Raw genomic sequence first — 19,399 nt, forward strand, 5'->3', positions numbered from 1 at the left:
CTGTATATGTCTTGCTCGACCACGTGAACGAAAACTACATATGCATTTGATGGTCTTTTCCACGCAAGCGCAGTCTTGCTTGTTCTTTCGGGATTCCGAGATATTTAATTTGCAGGAATCAGGAAGGAGACTATCGAAACTAACGGGAGATGTATCAAGTCTTGACTTTAGTTTATTAATGCTCTATTCAGCTCAACTAGTGATGCCAGGACGACCGTCCGCTAGAATTTAATATTATCATTATGTACTTCATGTTACAAAAACATGTGAGGCGAAAAGTTGTAATCTCTGACAGTCCTCAAACGCACCATGTGTCTATCCTGTACGGAGACGCCCGTTCATGTGGGTGGGTCAAAAGAAAATACATTCCACGGACACACACCGTTAGGAAATAGTATACATTTATCCCCGAACTTTTAAAAAAATCATTTTATAAGGATTCTGCAGTAGTCGATTTTTATCCTGGCAGAAACTACAAGTTGATGAACTACACACGGCAGTAGCACGGCTTATCAATCCATCGACTCGGGTTGTGTTTATCACCACGGTGAATCGCAATGAAGTTCGTGTCTCTGCTGCTACTGCTGTCCTGTGCTTGCAGGGGTGAGTACAGAGAGCAAAACACATGTTTAATAACTTAGTTTTGCACGTGTTGCAGCAAAACAGTTGAAGAATATTTTTTTCTTCAAAACAAAATGTAAGCAGTCGTTCTGCCATTCATATTCCTGAGAAACTAAAGATCTTATAAAGTACAACTATTGTGCCATGTTTGTATAAATATAGCGTAGACAATGTGTTTTAATGACTTATTTTGAGACATTGTTAATATTTAGTATAACCGAAGTAAATGCTTCTGTCCTCCTCTCCAGGCTACAGAGCTCAGGTTAAGAATTACGGGGACAGTGTCCAATTTATGTTTTTTAAATGGGCAACAACTGTAAAGTTCATCCCGGAACACGGGGCAGAGAGAGTCATTTGGAGAATTTCAGAGCCTTATGACTCTTCCAGTCACAGGGGGAGGATGACCATCAAAACCACTCGTATGTTCTACGATATGAACAACGTAACCCATGAAGATGCTGGCACCTATATAGCGCTGGATAACGTAGGCAACAAGTTGAACAGACACACACTTCAAGTACAAGGTGAGGGATTCACTTTGGTCTGTGCCATCTTACTTTCTGAAACATTGAAAGTGTAAATGTGAAACACGTTTTGAATAGAGCTTTGACTAGGACCAAACATTTGAATATTTATAAATACATTATTTATATTTTATAAAATATAAATGAATGATTATTGAATAACTAACAATAATATTTATTTTATTACTTGTCCTTCTTTTACCCTGATGTGTTTTGACAGTGTCCTGTTTTGGTCCTAATATTAAGAATGCAGGTTGTGGTGAATGTGATTTACAGTGGAAAATATTTAATTTTTTTTTTTCTTCTTTTCCAGCATTGACACTGTCCTATGACGTGGCCCTCAATGGGAAATTCAACTATAGTTTCAATCTTGATCCTAATAACTGCAACATTTATTTTATCCAAATAAAAGATGGGGAAGAATGGTCTGAGATTAATGTAGTTTATAAAGGAAGGCTGCAGAGTTCCAGAAGTAGGGGATGGATCTGTGGAGAACTTACTTTAATAGATCCATGTCACATTTCAATTCAGGATTTTGAATTGTCATGCAATGGACGCTACAAGGTCAAAGATCTTAAGAACAACCTGGTTTACTCTGTGGAATTAATTGCAATCTGTGAGTTTCCTTTATGTTGATTTTTTTTTTCATGTTCCTGTTAAAGAAAATGTGCCTTTCATCGCATGTCACTTTCTGACTGACTTGTCTTCTGAATTGTTTCAGCTCCTTCTATTAACGTTACGGTGCTGGTGGTTTCCATCGTTAGTGCTATCGCTGCCTTGATGTGCTGCTGCTGTTGCATTAAATGTAGCAATAAAAGCTCGAAAAAAGAAATTGATGGTATTGTAGCAGCTAATGATCCGGCTGCACAACACAATGAGGTACCACTAACACAGACGACACTTTGTTCTACACTATGTAAATCACACATTCCTCATCCTGTTTCATTTGTTTTGTGTTGTGTTCTTTTTACTTTACTTTAACTGACAGTATGAACGGGAGCCTGCTGTTTTACTTTTGGGTGAAGGCAATCGGCCTCCTGAGACGCCCCCTGTTTACCCCTATTCTTCCACTAGCCCCCAGGTAATGTCATACACCACACTCACAATCAGTTAGGGTTTTTAAAGCCTGTCGTTGAATCCTCCAAATAAAAATAACTGCTTCTGTTGGAATCATTAAAACTGGATGCTGTAGATCAGAGGTCACCAACCTTTTGAAACTGAGAGCTACTTCAAAGGTACTTACTAATACAGAGAGCTACTTGTTTAATACAGACTTCTCAAACAATGTAATAATAATTAGTTCTGTAGCAGACATCGTCATTACACCCATTTGAATATCGTTGCAGGTGTAACTGATTCAAAAAGCACAGCAACAGTACATTTTTTGACCCACTTGTTGACTAGTTTTATTTTAAGAACACAGCCTTCGGACACCTTGGGGCTCCTTCCACATTGGTGACCTCTGCTGTAGATAGTATTCACTGACCCGGGATAAATATTTTCTGTGGCTTTAGCAGCAAAAAACAACAAAGCTAAATATTAGTTTTACTCTGACGGGGCTTAATGATTTGAGGCAGTGTTTCCCAACCTTTTTTAGGCACAAAAAGTGTGATCGGATGCAATGATCTAGTTTCAATTTTCTTGCAGTTTTCTTTGGACAATGTTTATGTAATTGCAGGAATTGAGGAAAGGCTCTTATCCCTCTTTTTTTAAGCTTTTATAGCTGTCTATAGCTGTCTGGATGATTACGTGTTGGTCGTCAGTAACACAAGAGAAACTCTGCTTAAATGATCTGTACCCTCTTCCCTGCTAATATAATGCATGTCTTCCCTTTGCAGATACACAATCCTACCCTGAATGTACCACCCTCATATTCTCAGGTATGATTTACACACCCGTACATACACACACATATTCATTGGTACAGCCTAATAAGAGGTCTGTCAAAGTCACTATCCCAAACATTAGGCCAGAAGGAACTCACATCCCAGTTATAATGTTAAACAGAGATTTAGGAACGCAGCCTCATCCTCATTAGGATAATTCTATGATCAGATTACAGTTCAGATTTGTTTCCTTTTGGTTTTTATTATTCATTCCTGTTGTCGTGAGAATTAGTGACATGATAGAACGTCTTTTTTTCTTAACCATCAACATGAGTTTATTGACAGACTGCAAACACTGATTGTTGAACTTCTCATCTTTTTCTCCCAGGTTGTAGCTCCATCACGGCCGTCACATGATCCCACTGTCTCTTATTCCGCTAACCCCTGTGCTCCTCCTTCTGACCCCACTGTCTCCTACTCCTTCCACTCCTCTCTGCCTCCTCCTCCTGAGCCCACTGTCCCTGACTCCTGTGGACCCACTGCCCCTTTGTCCTCCGACCCCATGCCACAGTTTGAATGGAAGGGATTGAACCTCTCATCTGCAGCTCCTCTCAGCTCAGACTCCAACTACAGTAGTGTCTACACCTCAGACAAGCTTAACTTCCTCTAAAATTAAAAAAAAAAAAGCAGTCCAAAGTTTTGTGCACTGACAAGGTCACATGTCACCAAGGGACGTTTCTGTGTTGTTTCACTGTGGCAAGTATTTGTTTTTTTAAACACCAGGAAACAAACAGAAAAGTGAAGACCACGATAAGTTTTCACTGCCTTAAACGTTCAGGGCCTTCACCGACCATGTGTGACGAGCATGTTTAAAGCCATAGATAAAGCCAGACCGTCCCAGGTGAGCACGGAAGTTTCATCAAACATATAGCAGCTCTACTGACAGCTGTGCCAACAACAGCCATAGACCTTTACTCAGGTCTGAATATGGACTTGACACTACATGAATCACAGAAAGTGCAATTTTTACCATTTTACCACCAAATGTAATTCACAAGAGCCGCACATTTCATCCCCTCAAATGATGGTAGCAGTGCAGTGTTGATCATTCGTATTATTATTTTTTTAATATGTATATGTTGCATTTACGTCATCATCTGCAGTGACCTTAAGTGGAAATTTAAGGCCTGATCTTCAGCTGAAGAGCACAGCATCAGCTGAACGTTTAGTTAAATTGTTTTGGAGTCAGCCTCCTATTACGTGCTTTCAGTCATTAGTTATTAATGTTTTTTCTTTTAATATTAGGGCTATCAGGTTTATTTGGTCACATGCAAACAGTCTCATATACACTGCGTATATATATATATATATATATATATATATATATACACACATACATGTCTTTTGAAAATATCCAAACCCCAGTTGCCTTCTCTTTGTGCTAAGTCGCCCTCCAGACAAACGGAGTGACATTAAAATACCTCTGCAGCTTTTTGTTTCTTCCACTTGGTACGCTTAATCACATGTGGATGTAAAAAACACAGGCTGTTGTGCATGTCCTGTTTTTCTGCATGTTTATACAATGCAAATTAGCAATGGGTTTTGTTTTGAATGTTTTACCATGTGAAAGAATGTTGTAAATCCTGTTAGGTAGCTGTGTTTGTTTGTTTTGGTTTTTTTTGTGGTTGAAACATCCCAGCATATGTAATGTGTTGGACGTGTCTGTTGTTCAATTTAGACAATATGTGATGCCAATTAAACATATTAGCACACAGCTAGAGAGTTTGCATTTGTTTCTGTTACAGTCCCTTTACAAACAGTCACACAGTCACAGCCAAAAGCTCACTCAAACTAGACGTTGCCACTGTGTTAGTGTAGCGGACCGACATAGGTACCGATGTACAGTATGCCAGTTCCGACCTTCGGCGCAAATAGAGTTACGTCGCAAGTGAGCTTTCCGACGCAAGTCGAGGAGTCACCGTAAATCATTATGCGAATAAAATAAAGGAATAAAATGAACTAACGTGTTGAACACAAACTCCACTCTTGGATTAAAAATCCCCACAGATTTTATTTTGCACAATAATTAGACACATTTGGAAACCAGCACTGATACTATTTTCTCATATTTCCATCCCTGTCACTCATCATTCACCTCCTCCACCTTTACTCCCCTTTCCTCTTCTCCACTGCCCTCAGTCGGTTCTCCAGAACACTCAGGCGCTTCTCCACTCCGCGTGACTTCTCCGACGTAGAAGACAGCAGCGTCAACAGAGCGCACACCAGCACCAGACCGGACAGGCGGAGCGCCGTGGTGTCTGAGGTGGCCGTCTTGTCGCTCACAATCAGTCCGAAGAACCAGAGCGCCAAGACGGTTCTCACCACCCAGAACACCTGCTTGAACACCGCCATTAGCAACCGCAGGACGATTGTCAGAATCCAGTAGCCGATGAGAGCCAGCAGACCCCACTGGGCGAAGGCCGTCACACCTTCTGGGGTGAAGCGAGGCAGCGTCAGAGCAGCTGTGGAAAAAAAAAGAAAAACAGCTTCGTCGTAAAGGAGAAATGTGTGGCACGTCTTTGTCTTTGTTTTGACTGTAAAGGTGTGGTGGACGCTCTGCCCCGAGGCAGAAGGGAAGGCTTTGTTTTTAACTTTCATTGACAGAGATCCTTTCCTACTGAACACAGGAAGACACAGCTTGCAGTGGGCAATGTGAAAAGGCCATGAAATCAAATCAGGGGAAATCCTGGCACTCACCGTCAAATCCTGTCACCCTGAGGATCTCGGTGACGTAAACGGCAATAACGTTGAGGCCGCTGGCAGCTCCTTCGGCCAGGAATCGGATAACCATCTCAAAAAACTGGGTCAAAGAGGAGAAAGGGTGGAGAGGAAAGGTTTTCACTTAGTCAGGAGCTCAGAAATGAAGAGAGGCAGCATTCTTTTCACAGATAGTCATGCACTGGACAGAGTGACAAAATGACATGGACACACTTGGCTCTAATGTGCAGACAGACACAGTATCACTGGAGGGAAACTTCAAAAACAAAGGATGACATTTCAAATAATCCATAAAGGAGGAGCTTTATTGTGAGGACAGTGTACACTGCGAGTCACGCTTCAAAAGTTTAGCTTAGATAAATCATGCTATGCTAATGTATACTGGCCTAAGGCACCGTCACCAAAGCCTGTTCTGCTGACTCAGGCGTTTCTGCCATAAGATGTTTTTTTCTTGTATCCAGTGCAGAGAGCTAACCATGAGGCCTTACCTTAGAAAACTAATTTGCCAGATAATTTCAACTTTAGCACCCCCTGCAGTTTAGGCTTCATTTACCTAATTCACGTAATTCTTGCAGGTCCACTTTAAAGAGCGCTCAGGCATTAAAAATGATGTCTCACATTTGCAGCACTGTTGGGCACTAACCCTGTGATTAAATTAAAAAGGGAACTGTTTTGGCCGACGTCTCTGAACTCGCACACACAGACACACGGATCCTGCCGACCTCAGCAAAATATACTGTGATGAATTAAAAGGCAAAATTCTCACTACTAAATGGATTGTTTCTCTCTGGGGGAAACAACAGCTACTCCTACAAAATACTCTAAAAGGAATAGTGCATAAAATTTGGCAACTCTTCAATAGCGCTGTGAGAACTCTGGACGCTAACGCGACAGAGTAATAGTACTGAGAACTCATTATGGGCTTACTGTTCTGTGTTATTATTCCACTGAATGTGAAGTTACATCATCTATACTTTTCATATATGTCTTTATTTAATTAGTATTTTTTTTTTACTTTTTACTTTCATTTTAAGTCTTAGATTTCTGTATTTTATATTATTTTATTTCCTTTGTATTAAAAAGTACAAACAAGAGGAAAGAAAACCAAAATATGTATTTATACTAATTTTTTAAAATATAAAACATAGTTGTACGAAAGGAGTTGTTTCACCAATTTGAATTTTTTTTTCCCGTGACACTGGTTTCTCTGCTCGTCTTTCCATTAAATCTAGTGTAATTCCAATACTGAAGGAAACAAACCGCACATGTATGGACAAAAGAATCCATGCTGATATTTATATTTAAACTGTAGATATATTTTCAACTTTTAAACATAGAATAATACATACAAAACTAATTTTAATAATACACGTTTTAAAAGGTTGTAAAAGTTCTAAGGATGTGCTGAGCTGTGTCGTATTGTTGGCCTGGACAAACAGGCGGACGACAGCTGGACGGAGTTTCTCTCTATTCCTGTACAACCTCGACTCACCTCCCCCGCAAATCTCCCCCTTACACACACACACACACACACACACACACACACACACACATACTGCAGCCTCGACATGTAAGGTCAAGGGTAGGCCAGCAGGTTTCTTATCTGCACCTGTCGCGCTACACATTTGCACGTATGTGTGGACCGGAGCGTATGTCACAGCTTGAAGGAGCGAACATCTGTCACCGTCACATGACTCCAAAAACAAGACGCGGTCATTCACTGCTCTGATCAGTTCCCCAAGGCTGAGTGACAGAACATTAAGACGCTGTGATGAAGTGTCTGCAGCTCAGCCTGTGGCCTTGCTGCTGTTTTTGTTTCCAAGTCCTGACTTCAGGGTGTAAAACGGAGTTCCACAAGGACAGAACAGAATACTGTGTGTCCTTCAACAGCTGTGTGGAGATAAAATGAGTAGAAACAAGGTTGTTTGGTTTCAAAAAAGGAAAAAAAAAAAAAGACCAAATGTCTCTCAGTGATGTGGAAGAAATGCTCCTCTGTGACCTTTCGGGTTCACCTTCACTCTAAGCTCTAAGCTCTAAGTGTGCAGCTCTATTTTGAACTGAAATCAATAAAATCACGTTTGATGAGAGACTGCAATCATTTGGGACAATTTTCAAAAAGTGAGAGATAATTCTCTAAATCTGACGACCTTCTGGCAGGAACTCCACTCTTCACTTTACCGTATGGATTTTCTGTTGGCTCCCAGTCGGCCCATTGTGTTACATTTACTCTGTCTTTCTGAAGACGACTGTTCAAACAACAACAAAAATCGGCGTTGCTGATTGTATGTTTTTTTTTTTAAATCGTTTTCCTTTTTACTGAGTTTATCATAAATATTCTACTTTTACATACACTAAAGTGGCAGTCTTCAACATTGGGTATGCGCTCCTGTAGGTGTCCGCTGCACTATTGCAGAGAGGTCAGCAGTTTTTTTTTTCTTTTATCATTTTCATTCCTTTGTATTTTTAAATAAAGTCAGAAATGCTGCTGTGAAGTGATATTAAGTTCCACATGTAAACATCTGATCATGAAGTACTTCATACCCAGTCTATATTTTACACTCATATAAACTAAACAGGACACATCAGCTCGGCAGCACATTAACAGCATCTTATCAACGCAAGCTCACAAATACGGAGGCATGTCGTGCAAATTTGTGCTCACAGAAATACAAAAAAAAAAAAAAAGAAAAAAAAAGACAACACTCAGCTACAGGCATGCTCACACGACTCGGTCAGGGTGGACTAGATGGACTCATTCAGGACATTTCTTACCATGGTTACTGTATGGACGTTGTCCTGACCAAGTAATGACTCAAGAAACAACACTGCACTCTAGGGGGGGGGGGGGGGGGGGCACAGCAGAATGGAAGCATGGAGATGGGATACATGATAGAAGTGTGTGTGTGAGGATTGGTGAGAGAAATCACATGGTAAGAAGTGAGGTCAGAGAAGGTGAGGAGGTCACGGGGGAGATTAACGTGTTGAGGTGCATGAGGAGAGAAGAGAAATTAGAGATCAGGACCGGTTAACCAAGAAAGTTGAAAAAGCAGGCAGTTAAGTTGGACCACAGTAGAGAGTTATTCACCAGCACTGTTTTAACCCCGAATGACATTATTTAAATAAGTTATGTTATTACATTAAGATACAAAGAAAAAAATGACATGTTATTACATTAAGATACAAAGAAAAAATATATATAATGACAAAGAAAATCCTGAAACAAACATTTTTGTGGCTAAAACACCAATTTGAAAAATTAATCGAACAAACAATTAATCGATAAGTCGTTAAGGTCATCAGCAGGATAACATTTAAAGAGAAAGAAAACATCATCTCCAGCTCTAGGCTGCGTACCTCTGCCACGGAGCGTACCACACCGGTTCCCAGCACCGACTCAGCGTACCGATGGATCTCCTGGCAGGTCCCGGTGATCAGGGTGCGGAGTGTGACCGTCGGTGGCTTCTCCTCGGTCGGCCGAGCCTGCTGAGCTGCGGCTGGCTCCCAGCTCACAAACAATCCGAGCACCAGCAGCATGAGGGAAAACCGAGCCACGGCGCAGCCACTGCGCCCGTAGCGAGACGCGCAAAAACCCATTGTTACGGTTTTATTTGTACAAAAATGTTGGCGTTTAGACTGGAAGCTACAGTCCTGAGTGGGATTCAATCAGAGACTGGATCTCAATTCTGTGCAGAAAAGACTTAAAAAATGGCTCCTGTTGAATGGAAGGGGTTGGGGCGCACAGCGATTTTAAGATTTAAGGCTAAAAAAAAATGTAAAATTTGGACAAAATTTAAAAATAAACTCAGCCTGTTTTAAAGTGGCTAAAAATAATCATATCATTTAATTATAAACTTTGGCAGGAAGGCAAATATTCCAACCGCGGAGCTGCAGCGTTCACACGGACTATATTTGGTAAGAACACGTTGAAAACTCCTTTTATCTCCAACAGAAGCAGAAAAATGCGATGGTTCGTCCAGAAGCAACAGGAAGTCGTTAATTTAAAAAAAAAATGACACCGAGGTGTCTCCAAAGTTTTCTTAGTGCTGCAGCTTTTACACGTTAAACTGGACGGAGGAAAACGAAAAGGAAGCTGAATCCTGGACCCCTAAAGCCTCTTATTTAGCTCGGAGCTCCACACACCTCAGACCTGCTGCTCCTTTGTCCGGGACTGAGCATCAGAAACACTCATTTGATGGCTTACGTTGCACAACCTCCCAAAAAACGCTCCTGTCGCGGTTTTGGTCTGGCACTCCTTCCCTCAGAGCGTTTCTAACCACAGTTTCAGGCTCGGAGGAGAAGAGGGAGGGAGGAGGAGGAGAGGAAGGGGGAGGACAAAGGCGGTGTGTACCAGAATAAACGCTGATCTCCTCTCTGGGAGTTGTAGTCTAAAATCACACATTAGCTTAATGCTAAAGGCGTGTCCATAGTCATAGGAGGGGCCAATCATGGCCGAATAACAGGTTTTACATGGTCCGTGTTCGACAGTGACTTCTGAACCTACATGGACACCCCCTCCCCCCACTCACCCCGGGAGTCTCACCCCTACCCCCGGGCACCTCACTTTCTCCATCCGCTGAATAAGTATTTTTGTTCAAATCACCTTCCCGTCTATTTTACACTGATAAAAGACAACACATCCACCAATGAATTGAAAAGGAAGAATGTAGAATTTTAAAATAGTACATGTAAAAAAATAATATACAAAAAAAAAAGCAATTTTAGAAAAGAGAGGAAGTCACTGACATCAAAACGTCATTAAAGCTAAAACTATTAGTAGGTTCTGTCTCAGGAGACTGTGTTTAACTTTTTAGCTACACTGCGCACATGTGAACGATAAAGCATCAGGAGGCCAGGCAGCATGGATGGCAGTTTTAATTTTTTTATTATTATTATTATTATTAACCAACTGTCAGCAATTATACAGCATCAAGCCAGATGTTTAAGAATTCAAAAGAATGTGAAGCAACTAGGCAGATTTCATATTATAAAAAAAAGACAGTAACATCATACAGTATTTACAAACACAACAGCCACACAGTCAGAAAGTACACTGGAAGGAATTAGGAATGCTGTTTCACACCGTCAACTGGCTTGTGTAATTGCTTCCAAATGCACACACACGCGCACACACACGCACACACTCACCATCTCACACACACCATCTCACACTCACACTCTTCCATTAGAAGCATCTGAAAACAGGAGCTAAATTCATTGTGTTTAAAAGAGAACAAAAGAAGACGTTTCTATCAGAGGAGTTCACGTCCACAGTTTCCTGCAGACACAGGTACTCGCCGATAAATAATTTGAGGATGAACCAGTTGAGTGCAGCGATGCTCTCGGCAGTGTGTGAACTACTGCTGAAATCCATTACCCTTTCTTCTGAAAAAGCAGTTCAGGGGGAACATTTTCAGCCGATGTAAATGCGGTGGAAGTCGTTCGCCCCGAAGGCGGCGTTGCATTTGGGGCACTTCCTCTGTCGCGTATCGTAGCGCGTTTTCACGCACTCGAAGCAGAAGACGTGGAAGCACTTGGTGAGCACGGCGTCCTTCACTCGCGAGTTGCAGCACGGACATGTCAGTCGAGCCTGGGGACCAGAAGGGGGGGGGGGGGCAGAGGGGGGGGGAGGTCCGAACATTGACGGGAAGGGACGGTTTTGTAGAGAACAAAAGAAGACGTTTCTATCAGAGGAGTTCACGTCCACAGTTTCCTGCAGACACAGGTACTCGCCGATAAATAATTTGAGGATGAACCAGTTGAGTGCAGCGATGCTCTCGGCAGTGTGTGAACTACTGCTGAAATCCATTACCCTTTCTTCTGAAAAAGCAGTTCAGGGGGAACATTTTCAGCCGATGTAAATGCGGTGGAAGTCGTTCGCCCCGAAGGCGGCGTTGCATTTGGGGCACTTCCTCTGTCGCGTATCGTAGCGCGTTTTCACGCACTCGAAGCAGAAGACGTGGAAGCACTTGGTGAGCACGGCGTCCTTCACTCGCGAGTTGCAGCACGGACATGTCAGTCGAGCCTGGGGACCAGAAGGGGGGGGGGGAGCAGAGTGAGTGAGAGGTCCGAACATTGAAGTGAAGGGACAGTTTTGTTCTCAGATGAATGGCCTGTGATGAGAGGGCAGCAATATCTAGGACAGCAGTGAAGCCGTGTATAATCATAGAGACGTGACTTCCTCGGCCGTGAACACACCATTCATTTATCCACTGCCAACAGCAGCCACTTCATGCCACTCTATGTTGCTTCGGAAATGAACATTACAGACCAAACTATCAAACAGTACAGAGTATGTTGACCGTACACCTGAACACTGAGACAACAAGCGTTAAATATGAACCGACCTTATAGTCATTGATTTCTTCATTGAGGATGTCGTCTCCGTTGCTGATTTTTTCAGCTGGTTTTTTGGCCTTTTCAATCTTTCTCCGCATTTTGGAGATGTCCTCCTGAAACACATTTGGAGGAATGATTATGAAGGAACTGAGGGTGTGTGTTGGCAGGAATCTGGCGATACAATACGTATCACGATGAAGGTGCAACGATACAATGTATTGCGATATACTGTGATACTATAGGCATGGCGATATAGTCAAGTTTTTAAAAAACAATTTGTAGGAAAACTGTTAGCATAGTAAACACAAAGCTGTACTTTGCTTAACATCAGGTTATTTAAATTCATCAAATGAACCAACGAATCAAATGACCAAACGCTATGGATCTGCTATGAATGTATATCTAATTAAAAAAAAAAATCAATAGTGTTGTGGAATATTGATATATCAGGATATGAAATATGGCGATATTTCAGTGTATCAATATTTTCCTTAACCCCTGAAATTAACTCTCAATTTTGTCATCACACATATACTGATATATACTGATGTATGGAGTTAGAAATGGTACATTTTTATCAGCTCCTGCCTCAGGTGTTAACAAAATGCTCATTTTTGCCTGAATGTTTCCCGTCCGTTGTCACCTGTGCTCGTCGAGCATTGAAGGACTCCTTCTCCCTCGATATGCTGTTTTCGATGACCTCTTCTCTGACGAGGCTGAGCCTCTGCTGCACCTGCTCCAGCTGAGTCCTCACCTCCTCCGAGAGCAACGCTGAGTCCTGAGCCTGACAGAAAAGCCATCGATCTCATTAAATGTTTTTGATAATGGTAATATTTCTGCAGGTGAACGTTCTCTGTGGCCGTGTCTCTTTATCACTGAACCCTTTGTTACCTTGCGTTTGTTCATGTCCAAAGCTTGTGTTCGCAGCGTCAACTCTCTCTCTGCAGTGCCGATGGTGCCCTGAAGAAGGCGCTCTTTCTCCTCCAGCTTTCTCACCACCTGGAGCTGGGCATCGACCTGAGAGCAGGAGAACAGGTGTTGTAGAGACAGAGTTCAGTTTTGTTTTTCTAAGGTTGTCTGGGAAAGTTTACTAGGTAAAAATCACAGTATCCATGTGGTCAGGCTCCTCCCTCATCTTCACAGGTTCCCAGAGACTGACCTGAGTTTTTAGTGTCAGCAGCTGGTCGGCTAGCTCCTCCTTCTCTTCTTTTAGCAGCTTGTGAATCTGGTTGGACTTGATTCTCTCGCTCATCAGCTTGAAGTTGGCGTCGTCTTTTTCTCTCAGCTGCTGCATCAGGCGGATGTTCTGTTCCTGCATGTCCTCGAAGGCCTGGCCCGTCACGTCCATCTCACTCAGCAGCGCGTCCTCCTCCTGCAGACGGAGGGCGACATTGGTGAATGTGAGAGGACAAAGTGAAAGCCGAGCAAGTTGGGTGGGGGACGATGAGGGGGGGTGCACAGACCTGTTTAGCTATGGAGAGCTTCTTGTTGAGAATGTCGATCTGCTCCTCCACAGAGCGGATCTTCCTTAGTGCCTCCTCATCTGCCATTTTTTTGCCCTCTCTCCTCTCCCGTTCTTCCAGTTCCCTTAGCCTCTGTCGAATTTCTTCTGCCTGAAAAGCAAAAAATTGTCTCTAATAGAATGGATATGCCCCACTTAATCAAAGTGGACTCATCTGACTGACCAGGTGTAGTTGAGAAGGAAAATGTAGGTCCGAAATTCCAGAACACATTTCAAACCAAAACTACAGCCACCAAATATTTGTGCATAGGTGACAGCGATGTACAGTGTTGAAATCTGACCTCTGACTTGGCCTTTTTCTCTGCAGCCATGAGCTGGACTTTATCTCTCTGCTCCTTTGGTGCTGAGCGATACATGTCCAGCAGCAGCTTCATTTCTCTCTGGGACTCCTGGGCTTTTCTGCATGAGCAAATAATAATCATCATGTAATTAAAACACTATTTAAGCACTGAAAGAAGAAACAGATGGCAGAACCCTAATAAACAATCTCATGGATTCACAGTAAATAAGTCTTGCGTATAACTGCGTAAACTGCACGGTGCTGTGACTCATTAAGAGTTTGCTGAGGTTTGAGCATTTTCAGGATTTCAGCATGAGTTCATTTTCAATTGACAGCTTACAAATTAGAGAAGTATGTGACGCACCGGTGTGAAATGAAACACAGATGATGTCAAAATGAGGTGTAAACAGTCGCATATAAAAACACTGATGGGTCTAAGCAGACAAAGAATGAAAAAAAAATGGGTTAAGGAAAACTAAAATCTTAATCTTCGCTAGAGCTACCAAAACAAGTGTCAATTTTTAAAACCTGTAAAACTACAAATACAAACAAAAATGTGACCTACTTGAGTTCTGTTCGGACAATCTTCAGCTGCTCCATCTCCTTCCTCTTGGACCCTCCCACCACAGACAGTCGCTCCCCCGCTGACTCCTCTGTTTGGCTGCTGCTCCCTGGTTTGTCCTTCTCCTCCTTTATGCCACTGCTGCGAGTTGGTCTTTCTCTCTCTTTTTCCTTCTCCCGCTCTCTGTCTTTTTCTTCCTTCTTTATAAGATCTTTGTCTTTCTTTTCGTCCTTCTCTTTCTTCTCCTCCTTCTCCTCCTCTTTCAACGTTACCTCTGGTTCAACTCCAGGCTCAGTTTTCACTGCTGTGCCGACAGAGACGTTGACACAATGATGTACAGGGTCATTTATTTAAAATTATTATTATTATTATTTTTTTTTTTGGTGTACGTTCTGTTTGATAGATGTTGTTTACCGACCAGTGTTGTTGGCCACTGAGGACTCGTTGTCAGGCTCTGTTTTGACTGAAGGTTCGCTAGTGACAGCTGGAGTCGTAGGAGACATCGTCTCATCCTTCACTTCCATCTCTGTGCTTGACTGGGACTGGAGGATGCTGTTACCTTTTGAAGCTCGGACCTAAAAAAAAAAATGGAAAAGGCACAGCAAATGGCGACAGGTTGGATTTATAGGTTCTTCTTTACTTTTTAAATAAATAAAAAACTGGTGACCAACCTGGTGGAGTTCAGCTTGTGTCTCTCTAAGTCTCAGCTTGTATTTCACCACCTCTCCCTTTAACTGCTGATTGTGGGTCTGCAATGTGCTTATCAAATGTCGCATCTCCCTGTTAATGGGCCCTGAGAAAAGAGACAGTCCACGGATCCAGGTAAAGTCAGGGAGTTGATATAGTAGAGCGACTGCACATCAGTACATTTTTGTGAAGAATTTAGAATATTTTAAACCAATTCAGGAGTTATTTTCAACAGACATTGACGGTGATGTACCTGCTTGTTCATTTGCAGCAAGGGTCTGTTCAAATTCTATGCGCAGCATTTCGTACTCCTTCCTGACCTGAGCCAGTGTGTCCTCCAGCTGAAACACCTCAGTTCGAACCTTTCTCTGCAGAGTCACCTCATCATTCTGTGAATAAAAAGACACATAATTAACAAATGGGGAAAGAACATAAGGTAAGAGAGACCGAGATAAAGACAGAAAACAAAAAACAAAAAATCACCTCCATGTGATCTAACTGTCTTAGCCTTGCCGTCCTGGTTGTGTTGAGCCGGGAACGGGTTTCGTCTAATTGAGACTTGAGCATCAAAGACTCGTTGTAGAGGACAGAAAACTGTGACTGCAGACAGCGGTACTCCGACGTCTCCTTCACGAAGCCCTCCGCCCGATTCATGAGCTCCGTCTGGAACAAAAGGAAAACAAAACAAATGAAAACATTTTTTCTTTAAAATGTTATTTTTACTTAAAATATGTTAAGTCAGTCTAATAATTTAGACTAGATATGAAGCTTGTGAACCTTCATGCTGTTGTTCTCCTGGTGAACAGTTTGCAGGTCCTGCTGGAGCTTCTGAAGCTCAGTGAGACGGTTTTCTGCCAGTTCACGATTCTCCTCCAACTCACTGTTCATCTCCTCAAACTGTTGTCAAAGAAAACAAAGGAATCATGTGGTTTAAAGGGAAAACAGTGAAGTGTGTCTATGGTATAATAGATCCTTAATAATCAAATTTAGAAAAAAAAAACATTAAAACCTACCTTTCTCTTGTTAATGGTTATAGTTCCACAAACACTGCTGGCCTCCCCACACACCTTATAGCCTTTGCTGTTCACCTATGATAATGATAAACCACCATCAAAACTGCTACTTTAAAATGGTTATATAAAGTCCCTCTTATACAATACACACCCTCTCCTGTATTTCACTCAAGTGTGCATTGAGTCTATTTTCCCGACGGCGAATCTTTTCCATGTCCCACTGAAGCTCCTCAATCAGAACCTGCAGCTCGCTCACTCGCTGATCTGCTTTGTTGGCAGCACGACTCAGAGAGCGGGACTAGAAACAAATAAACAATACTTACTTCTAATATTACACACACATATAATTGATGAAAGTGGGACGGGCTAAAAGAGGTCAAAAGGCAATGGATTTGAACCTCGCTCGTCATGTGACTGTGTTTCTGGTCAAGGTCCTCAGTCAGCTGCTGCAGCCTCTCGTTTTCACTGGTCAGGAGAGAATTAAGTGTAGTTGCCATCTTCCACATAGTTCCCTCTGGAAAGACAGGAATCATTAATAAAAAAAGCACATACTGATATGATGCATCATCCTCAAATCTTCCCTTCTGCCATCTCACCAGCTCCAGAGTCCAGCTCTGCCTTCAGCTGGTCCACAGTGCTCTTCAAGGCTTCATAGATCTCCACCACATGATTGGCCTGTTTGAGGCTTGACTCCACTCTCACCTGAAGCTCAGCTTCCATCTCCTCACTGGTGCTACTTGCCAAGGTCGCCAAGAAAGAATTTGATGTCTCTCCTTGCTGGCCTGAATGACAACAAAAGAAAAAAAGAAGGCTTCAGATTTAGTTTACAGTTTATCACATTGATTACAAAAACATTTCTGCTAACAGAAGTCAAAATTTTGTGTCAGTTTTTGTTCCAACCTCTGTCCTTCACTCGCTCCTGATTAGAGTCGCCATCAGGTTCTGGTGTTTCTGGCTTTAGGCTTCGTCCGTCGCCTGTAGGAGATTTCTCAGGTTCACTGCTTGCTTTTTCATAGCGCCGGATGGTCAACTTTATGTTTTCATCCAACTGTAGGGACAACACTTGACTTTTACCAACCAAACAAAAATGTATTAAATTAAACCCATCAACATCTGGTGTGCCATAATTTGCCATGGTTCCATAAAGTTTATACTGAATGGTACAAATATTTATTTTTTAAACACAGTTGTCAATATCAAGCATAAAATAGCTAGGTTGTGTGAAAGAGAGAGTCCAACGTCCTCACATAAACTGATGTGTGTTTACCTGGTTCCAGTATCTGTTCAGGATTAGCAGACTGGCATCGTCAGTGGCCTGACGGGTCTCCAATCGTTCGATCCTTTCTCGCAGCTCATCTTCAATCACCTGCAGAAAAAACAGTCCAGAAGATAAACAAAACAGGAGTGGATATAAGCCGAGCTTCCAGTGTGTATTGTAGATGATTAGTTCACCTGTCTCTGATCCAGGGATTCTCCCAGCTTCCTGTTCTTGACCTGCAGAGCTTTTATGTCTTGTTCTTCCTAAAAAAAACCCCAAAGATTAAAAACCGGAGGTAATAAGTAAAGATATCCTAAGATAGCAGTTCTAAAGTTGTAATATCTTTATGGTGAGTACTGAGTGTAGCTCACATTGTTGGACACTCCTCCAAGTTTAATGACTGTCTCCACGGTGGTGCTCCCTCCTGCTGCAGCACCGCAGGACGAGGGGCCGCTGCTCGGATCAGCAGGACGCTTCTGTCCCGACATCCTCAGACTCCTGGGAAACAGAGAAATAAGAGTCGATTCTTGGTGAAACTGTTTAGCAGATTTACTAAAAAGTAGTTCTGTGTGATTTGATATGTTGATATCAATAAGGGTAAATTCACCTATGATAACATTTTAAAAGGAGACGTGATTAAAATCATTATCGTAACGACAAAGCTAGTATTAGCCGCATGCTAACATTAGATGTAAATGCTTTTACAGTGAATAAAAACGGACTTCTAACATAGTCCCCGATGCAAATAATTCAAACATCTCTATATTTTTACAGGACTGTACCTAACCCGAAGCTCACCGTTAAAAAACAAGACGTATATGGTGATAGGTGTTACTGTTTGTAGATGTTGATGAAGCGGCTTCTTGTCAGTCGGAAACGGAAACGTCATCCATCCAAAGGGCTTCCCCTACAGCTAACTCTGCGCCCCCTATTGGTATGGAGGAAAAGAGTATGTAAAAGGGTCTGAAAACCAAATACGCGGAACCCGAACTGTTTGGGTTGGAATACATTTGAAAACAGAGGTGAGGAGAGGAGAAAATGATAATAATATAATAATAATAATTACATATCAAAGTGGAAAACACTGAGGAAAAACAACGCTGCTTCCACGAGCTTCTTTTCTCCACTGACCCCTCCATCTCTAACTGCATATATAACAACAACAACAACAACAACAATAATAATAGTAATATATTGTATGCAATAGTCACTTTTTTAGACAATGACAGTGTCTGCAAACTGTAAATTTCCCTATTGGGGGAATAATAAGGGACTCAAATATTACTATTATTTCAAATGGTGAATATTAAAATTGGTTTAAATTTATTTATTTATTTTAAAGAATAAATGCAAGATCTAGCAAATAAAAAAAACAAATATTTAACCACAAATCGTTTATTATAATGATACAAATGCACAAAATAAATGCTTGATAGTTATCTTTATGTTAGTGCGGCAACATTATAACAACACTCACAAACCTTCAACAATCTTCCTCTTTTAATCCTTTAAATCCTATATTGTCAAGATAGCTAAGTCAGCATATCTGGAAAACATTCTGAATTCTCCATTCTTATGTAAAGAAAAATATAGACAGAGAATGAACCCTGAACGGCTGTATTACAAGGTACCTTGCACTTTGTACATAGTCCAGACTGATTGTGTAAACAGTGGCTCATCAGTATTTGTGAGCTACAGCAACACTCCAACACGGGGTTGGAAAATCTGTCTGCTGAGCGTGAACCATTGTTGATTTAGAACCTTTAGATCAATCGATGTACAAACTGTTTGTGTATGACGTGTTTGGGAAAGAATGTGACGCATGAGGAAGATAAAAAAAATGAGGCATGTGAAAAAAACAGGTTTAACTTCACGTCTTGTTTACAGGAAATGACTGGTAGTCTCTGAGGTCATAATCCATGTCAAGATTAGGCCTTCGTTATTGTCAAACATTACTTTTAGAAAACTGATGTAAACTGAATATTGACAACT

At 41.7% G+C, this 19,399-nt stretch overlaps 3 protein-coding genes across 5 annotated transcripts; 1 reads left to right on the plus strand and 2 right to left on the minus strand.

Moving 5' to 3' along the window:
• The first annotated feature begins 115 nt into the window (after positions 1–115).
• LOC103390977 (uncharacterized) lies at positions 116–4,255 on the plus strand. Of its 2 annotated transcripts, none has more exons than XM_008327072.3 (7): positions 116–603; positions 870–1,145; positions 1,459–1,761; positions 1,867–2,024; positions 2,134–2,226; positions 2,984–3,025; positions 3,360–4,255. In XM_008327072.3, exons 1-7 carry the CDS (start codon positions 558–560, stop codon positions 3,639–3,641), a joined length of 1,200 nt encoding a protein of 399 aa, XP_008325294.1. In that variant the 5' UTR covers positions 116–557; the 3' UTR covers positions 3,642–4,255. The 2 variants fall into 2 exon arrangements, with proteins under 2 accessions (XP_008325294.1, XP_008325295.1); XM_008327073.3 differs by having other exon boundaries at positions 1,009–1,145.
• A 755-nt stretch (positions 4,256–5,010) lies between these two features.
• On the minus strand, positions 5,011–10,104 carry LOC103390978 (transmembrane protein 109). Of its 2 annotated transcripts, XM_008327074.3 has the most exons (4): positions 9,104–10,104; positions 8,522–8,581; positions 5,729–5,831; positions 5,011–5,493 (listed from the first exon to the last, which is right to left on the minus strand). In XM_008327074.3, the coding sequence occupies exons 1-4, from the start codon at positions 9,341–9,343 to the stop codon at positions 5,138–5,140; spliced, it is 759 nt and encodes a 252-aa protein (XP_008325296.1). In that variant the 5' UTR covers positions 9,344–10,104; the 3' UTR covers positions 5,011–5,137. The 2 variants fall into 2 exon arrangements, with proteins under 2 accessions (XP_008325296.1, XP_008325297.1); XM_008327075.3 differs by lacking the exon at positions 8,522–8,581 and having other exon boundaries at positions 9,104–10,089.
• A 1,335-nt stretch (positions 10,105–11,439) lies between these two features.
• Positions 11,440–18,354, minus strand: rnf20 (ring finger protein 20, E3 ubiquitin protein ligase). The gene is made up of 22 exons (XM_008327076.3): positions 18,206–18,354; positions 17,779–17,905; positions 17,602–17,670; positions 17,417–17,515; positions 17,050–17,197; positions 16,746–16,931; positions 16,548–16,663; positions 16,301–16,447; positions 16,150–16,224; positions 15,914–16,033; positions 15,620–15,799; positions 15,390–15,525; positions 15,121–15,242; positions 14,868–15,024; positions 14,453–14,753; positions 13,889–14,006; positions 13,549–13,698; positions 13,245–13,457; positions 12,977–13,102; positions 12,729–12,869; positions 12,094–12,198; positions 11,440–11,771 (listed from the first exon to the last, which is right to left on the minus strand). The coding sequence occupies exons 2-22, from the start codon at positions 17,893–17,895 to the stop codon at positions 11,595–11,597; spliced, it is 3,003 nt and encodes a 1,000-aa protein (XP_008325298.1). The 5' UTR covers positions 17,896–17,905; positions 18,206–18,354; the 3' UTR covers positions 11,440–11,594.
• Between the last annotated feature and the right edge of the window lie 1,045 nt (positions 18,355–19,399).

This window comes from Cynoglossus semilaevis, chromosome 15 (assembly GCF_000523025.1).
Source record: "Cynoglossus semilaevis isolate Cse_v1.0 chromosome 15, Cse_v1.0, whole genome shotgun sequence".
Classification (NCBI taxonomy): Eukaryota; Metazoa; Chordata; class Actinopteri; order Pleuronectiformes; family Cynoglossidae; genus Cynoglossus; species Cynoglossus semilaevis.

Bases quoted from the DNA above. Each gene is read 5' to 3' on its own strand.
- LOC103390977 (XM_008327072.3), top strand. From the start codon at position 558: ATGAAGTTCGTGTCTCTGCTGCTACTGCTGTCCTGTGCTTGCAGGG. The intron at 604-869 runs GTGAGTACAGAG...CCTCCTCTCCAG, and splicing joins GCTGTCCTGTGCTTGCAGGG to GCTACAGAGCTCAGGTTAAG. The intron at 2,025-2,133 runs GTACCACTAACA...TTTAACTGACAG, and splicing joins CGGCTGCACAACACAATGAG to TATGAACGGGAGCCTGCTGT.
- LOC103390978 (XM_008327074.3), bottom strand. From the start codon at position 9,343: ATGGGTTTTTGCGCGTCTCGCTACGGGCGCAGTGGCTGCGCCGTGGCT. The intron at 8,582-9,103 runs GTACGCAGCCTA...CCCCCCCCCTAG, and splicing joins TGGTACGCTCCGTGGCAGAG to AGTGCAGTGTTGTTTCTTGA. The intron at 5,832-8,521 runs GTAAGAAATGTC...TCTTTGACCCAG, and splicing joins ACGTCCATACAGTAACCATG to TTTTTTGAGATGGTTATCCG.
- rnf20 (XM_008327076.3), bottom strand. From the start codon at position 17,895: ATGTCGGGACAGAAGCGTCCTGCTGATCCGAGCAGCGGCCCCTCGTCC. The intron at 15,526-15,619 runs GTGATTTTTTGT...TTTTATTCACAG, and splicing joins GACAGTTAGATCACATGGAG to AATGATGAGGTGACTCTGCA. The intron at 11,772-12,093 runs GTCGGTTCATAT...TCTGGTCCCCAG, and splicing joins AAGAAATCAATGACTATAAG to GCTCGACTGACATGTCCGTG.